This window comes from Filicampus tigris, chromosome 3 (assembly GCF_054856515.1).
Source record: "Filicampus tigris isolate MCC_2025a chromosome 3, RoL_Ftig_1.0, whole genome shotgun sequence".
Taxonomy (NCBI): domain Eukaryota; kingdom Metazoa; phylum Chordata; class Actinopteri; order Syngnathiformes; family Syngnathidae; genus Filicampus; species Filicampus tigris.
Genome location: NC_141219.1, coordinates 8,144,352 through 8,150,542, shown reverse-complemented (window position 1 = coordinate 8,150,542; position 6,191 = coordinate 8,144,352). Strand labels below are relative to the sequence as shown.

General features: G+C 40.6%; 1 protein-coding gene across 1 annotated transcript; it reads left to right on the top strand.

Annotated features, from left to right (window-relative positions):
• Nucleotides 1-1,138: 1,138 nt before the first annotated feature.
• Nucleotides 1,139-4,128, top strand: rrad (Ras-related associated with diabetes). The gene is made up of 5 exons (XM_086025748.1): nucleotides 1,139-1,175; nucleotides 1,299-1,693; nucleotides 2,612-2,685; nucleotides 2,768-2,972; nucleotides 3,336-4,128. Exons 2-5 carry the CDS (start codon nucleotides 1,318-1,320, stop codon nucleotides 3,611-3,613), a joined length of 933 nt encoding a protein of 310 aa, XP_085881874.1. The 5' UTR covers nucleotides 1,139-1,175; nucleotides 1,299-1,317; the 3' UTR covers nucleotides 3,614-4,128.
• Nucleotides 4,129-6,191: the final 2,063 nt, after the last annotated feature.

Genomic DNA, 6,191 nt, shown 5'->3' with positions numbered 1-6,191 from the left:
AATAAAATGGTGCCTTCCATAATAGCTAGGAGATCAAAATTGGTGTCATATCCCATAATACATGACATTCAATCAGGTTTCATGCCCAACAGACACATTTACATTAGGTTAGTTCTACATCTGCCTGATTACCCTCCCTCGTTTAATTCCGTTGCGTAAAAAAAAATAATTACAAATTAAAAAAATAAAAAAGGAATGGCCTGCAGTACATCATGATGCCACAAGAGAGAAGCAACAGCTCACACTCGACAGTAAGCCATTCACCTACACGCTGGTGGTCAAGAAGTAGTGTTGATTGTGAAAAACGATGACGTACACTCACGAGCCAAATCATTCTCCACCAGTTAAATGAGGTACATCAAATGTTATGCCTTCGAGATCACAATGCCCACTTTTGCACGGTGCCGCGCAGAAATGTGTTCAAGTTGCAGTCTTTTTAGATTACAGGTGAAACTGACATGAGAAATGTTTATTTTTCCTCTATTGCAATAAACGCATATGTTAATACCGCTGTCAGTGTCAATCTGAATTAATCATTATTTTGGTAAAGGCCGACTCTTTGATAACGATCTCATATTTAATGCTGTCTAACGTTGTTGTAGCTGTAGAATGAGAAGATCGCCAGCAGCACGTAATATTGGGCAAATACTTGTAATGAACAAATACAGTTCCTGAGTTATCATTGTCCTCCGGAATATGCTGCACCGTTTTGAGCAGACAACGCCTGCTTTTGTTGTCTTTGATGATATGCTGATCGAGCGCATGGATGACTCACGTGCACATTGCGCTTTATGGATTGCCAGCACATCTTTCAATCGGAGGAGATACCGTTCAGCGTATCTAAATTTACCCCGTGAATTAATTATTTATATCATGTAGCTTTTAGTGGGCTTTCCCTTCACAAATTTCCTCGTAGGAGTAGGATGCTCCATTTGGCTTGACGGAAGGGAAATTCCTCCGCTCTTCCAGTCACCGCATCCACCACCGCCCCCCCACCCCCCACCCCCCAACCCCCCGCTCGGTGATGCTGCCATTACGCACTACTATAATAAGCATGGGCCGCGATTCCCTGTGACGTCACATTCGCTTCTGTATAAATAAACTGAGCGGTGGCCACAGAAAGAAAGGCACTGCAGGATTACTGGACTTGACATCGTCGGATTTAGCACAACCGAGTAAGTGATTTGATACACTATTTAGTATAGTTAAAACGGTGAGGTTATAATATGATGAACAACTAGACGATTGTTTAAACGTACCTGGATTACATCAATAAGACTTGGTCCGTGTTTGTACAGGTCCCCTGTATTAAAAGCAATGACTTTGAACAAGAGCGACAAATTGCGGAGCATGGACAAGAGGAGAGGCAGCACGCCCTTCCCCGTGAACATGACCCACCTGCACCGGCGAAGCATGCCCGTGGACGACAGGGACCTGCGCGCCACCGCAGTCCACCCAAACGGACAAAGCGACGAGCTGTCCAAGCTTCTGCGCTGCACCTCGCACTCCCAGAAAGAACAACACCGGGGCAGCTGCGCCTCCGACTCCTCGGACTCGGTCATCTCCACCGGAAGCGAGGCCGACTCGCAGGTGCACAAGGTGGTGCTCCTCGGGGAGCACGGCGTGGGCAAGTCGAGCCTGGCGCGCGTCTTTGGTGGAGTTGAGGATGCTGGTCACGACTGCGATGAAGCAGGTAAATTATGGCATGAAGAGGATGAGTCATCATCCATTCCACAGCGATCTGATCGTGCCCGGTGTGTCACCAAAGGTCAATTCATGTACAGTACTGACCATTGACCAATTCACCTTTTAGTCATAAAAGTAGTGTAGGCCTATTCATTTTTGCTACTTTTAAATTTGTATTACAAGAAAGAGCCCGCCTCCATTTAAAGACAGTTGGGTGTATTACAGCTACTGTGATTAGATATACTTTCCCAAATATAACAGTTCACTCGCCTGACTTGCAGGTAGTGTGTGTTCAAGTCACACTCAGTGAAGGCGTGAAATTTCATCGTCTTTATACAGCTCTGGGGGAAAAAAAAAAGATTCTCAGATTTTTGTAATTTTCAGTGTATAGTATGTCATATGTATGAGCTAATAATAATAACAATTATAAGATATCAAATATTGTTAATTAAAACATTTGCAGAAAATGAAACTTGTTAAAATCCCCTAACATCTCCAGTGTTTTTCTTTTGGTCTCTTAATTTTTTTTTCTGAATGTGCCCTACTTGATTGGCAACTGCCTAGCTGAGATGGACTCCAGCTCCCTGTTATCCTTAGACAGGAAAGCAAAGGAGAAAATATCTGGATGGATGCATCTAACAATTGTGAATCAATAATGGCAAATTTGCTCTGAAGGAGTGGTTTCTTATTTCTGCACGCAAGAGTGTACACTTATCGATTATTGCTATTTCCATCTCCAGCCAAGCACCAGAGCTGCACTCATCTGTCACAAACACATCACGGAAGTGTATAACACATAAAGCAAAATTTTGCTGTCGAAGGGCAGGGCATAACTAGCTGTGATCTCTTCTAGAACATACATTGCAAAAAAAAAAAAACCTAAATGGACTGTTTTGGTGTAACATATTTATTTCTTCCCTTTCAGGAAACACTTATGACAGATGTGTTGTGGTGGATGAAGAAGAATCAGCTATTGTGCTGTATGACATTTGGGAACAGGTGAGGTTCATGATCATTCCCATTTGCACGTATTGATCATCAATATTTCAAGATGAAAACTGCAATTTTGTGTCATACGCAGGATAACAGCCAGTGGCTAAAGGAGCAGTGCATGAGGATGGGCGACGCCTACATCATCGTGTACTCGGTGACGGACAAATCAAGCTTCGAGAAGGCATCAGAGCTGCGGATTCAGCTGCGCAGGGCCAGACAGTCTGAAGATATTCCCATAATCCTCGTGGGCAATAAGAGTGACCTGGTGAGGTCCAGAGAAGTCTCAGTCGATGGTAAGTCAGTAACGCTAAACCCAAGTAAAGTACAGCCAGACTAATAAGACATATTACCGTAAGCATCTGTGTCTAAATGTTTATTTGGTGAGCTGGACTTTTTCGTGTTGCTATTATAAAAAAAAAAAAAAAAAAAAAAAAAGGTCTATATTAATCACTTGAGGCTTGTATGATCAAATCTCACTGCGCTGTTGAGTTGTGAGGTTTAGACAGATTGTTCCCTTTAAGGCCATGGAAATGTTTACATAAAAAAAAAAAAAAAAGTTACAAAACACTGCCACTAATAGAGACTTGCCCCTTACTTTGGACAAAATGTTTATCTTCTCAAAGAAGTCATGTTTTCCCCCTGCGTTATTATTCCAGAGGGAAGTGCTTGCGCAGTGGTGTTTGACTGCAAGTTCATCGAGACGTCAGCCTCCCTCCACCACAACGTGCAGGACCTGTTTGAGGGCATCGTCAGGCAAATCCGCCTGAGGAAGGACAGCAAAGAGGAGAATGCTCGACGCATGGCCAACTGCCGGCGCAGAGAGAGCATCAGCAAGAAAGCCAAAAGATTTCTGGGCCGCATCGTTGCACGAAAGAACAAGAAGATGGCTTTTCGGCAGAAGTCCAAATCATGCCATGACCTCACAGTTCTTTGAGAAGCAAATTGGACACATGGACTTTTTTTCCTTTCCTTTGGCCTCTGAAGACCCAACGCTGTGTGTTGTTGTTTTTTTTTTTTTTTTAAACACTAACTGAAATGGACTAATTGCGCTGTACAGAAATATATTTTTGATTTTCAGACACCAGAAGCAAAGTCTTGATTAATAGAAGACTTGTCATATCATGTTAATGGTGTTCACGTGCATGAAGCTTTGCATATTCATTTCATTTTGTCTGCCTTAAAATGTCGCTGTCATTATATGATCAGCATGGGTGAGAAACCCATTAAGGCCTTTTTTTTTTATTTTCCCCCTAATGGATTGCAAAGATTGCCTTTCCTATTTTACCGGAAGGCACTCATGTCAAATTGTACCATGAAGGATGTTGAATGCAACATACATACATCTCATTATGCTCAAGGACATAAAGCATCACACGTAGTCTGGGGTGGTATTTACTTGAAGGGCGCTACGCAGGTTCGTGCCTCGGACAAGTTAAACGAAGAGGAAAAAAAAACGACAGTCGTACTTTAACACTGTGTTCGGTTTGTGAAGCAATACGTTATATTTGTCTTGTAGACATTCAGGTTTTCTTTGTTTTCGATATTTTTTTCAATAAATTTCAAATGAAAAATATAAAAGCTCTTGTTTTTCCTTCAGCAAGCGAAAACATGTTTCGGTTCAGTGAAATTGATTACTATAATTTGCATCCTCTTGAATATTCATAGAAGACTATGCATGCTACTCTGGCTTTGGTTTCACAGGAAGGAAACATGGTAGTTAGGCACGCTTTTTTGAAGGTGTTAACCATTAATCTATGGAAGGAGTACAAGAACAAGACTTATTTTCCAGCCAATTTAAACTCTACTCACACCTCTCAAAGGGAACGCTCTCATCATTTGAAGAAGGTAGGATTCAACAAAACATTCACTTAAAAGATTCACTTCAATACACCTTTAAACACAATTGAGATTCTTTTTTTTTTTTTTTACTTGGTTTTCGTGTTTTGTTTTTTGTTGTTGTTTTTTTCTCCAATTGTGGCTTTCTTGAGTCTTGTAGTACTGGCCACTTTTAACTTTTGATAGGTTACGCAGAACAACGCGCGAAACAATATCATGCTTGGTATTCAGTAACAAAAAGCTGTTGATTCCTGTCTGAAGCCGCATGAGTCTAAATGATTTAATAATTATAGGTAGTCATGGCTAATTGCGGAACTGGACCGAAACTCATTTTTGCAGCCACAGTAAGATCTTTACTTTGATATATATAGCATTGAATGAAACATTTTTATTGAAATAGGAAAAAAGCTACGTGGAAAAATGTCCCTGAAATACATCCTGTCTTGCTATTTTACAGGTGGTGATAAACATATTTCAATCCTGCTTAGGTGCAAATGTTAAAATAGGTGTCCCAGAGAACTATGATGGCATTTTCCCATGGTATTTATCCAAGGTAAGACCATTTACTTTTTTGCAAGTTTAGAAAAGAAAAGGGCCTCATGTAAAGACAAGCAAAGGTGTATATTTTTATAAAACAGCAATTTGTGTCACTAAGTATAACATGCAAAGTACTTAGAAAGACTCGTACTAATTCTCAATTTGAACTCACTCCCTGACAGACATTTACCCTTCTTTTACCCTAACGTTTGAAAAAATTTGAAAAAGATATAAATAAATACCTGTGAAAAGACAAGTAAATCCGTCAATGGCAGTGAATGAGTTACACGTGCAGTGTATATAAATATGCATTAAACTGCATTAAACAGACGTTTCCTTCTTCAGCACAGCGAAATATAGTGTGATGCAGTACAGTTGTATGATAAAAAATTTACACCCCTGAATATGTCACTCAAAACTGAGCAACATTAGCAAGTAAAAATAAAACCATTGAAATGAGTCTAATTGGCTCATGTGTACAGTACTTAGACTAAGGCTTGTGAATACACTTAGACCACCTCAGCATCAATAACATTAATAGAAAAAAAAAAAGAATCTGCGTCCTTGCTCGCAGAATGAAATCCATCCACCCAACAGTGAAGGCATATGTTTTTTTTTACCCCAAAGTGCTTGTGAGATTACATGGCTTCTAAGAAATCGAATAGTGTATACGTATAGGAAGGCACAAAGGCATCTGCCTCTTTTATTCTCGTTGAGCACTCAAGGTTTAAGATTAGTGCGCGTGCTGCCGTCATCACCTGGCTCGCTATTGCTTTGAAAGCTCCACACTGAGCTTTTTCATTCAGTCCAGCTGGCCCAGTCGGCAGGCGGCATTTTGAGCATGCGTGTCACTCAAACGGCCTCTGGATTGTGTGCAACAGTATTGTGAGATGGCACTTTGATTTCTTTGCTTTGTGTCATCATCACCCCATCTCGCATCAACACACTGTCACTCTTTGTGGAAAAAAAAAAAAAGATGTTATTAACTTTTGAAGTACCGGAAGAGTATAATGAAACCACTTGGTTTTCTATAAATGGAACAGGCATAGCAATTGTACTGTGTTTGAACATTCCTGAAGGTGGTCTGCACATTAGATAGAGCTGCACTTTAGTTTTCCTTATGGACAACATCATCTTTC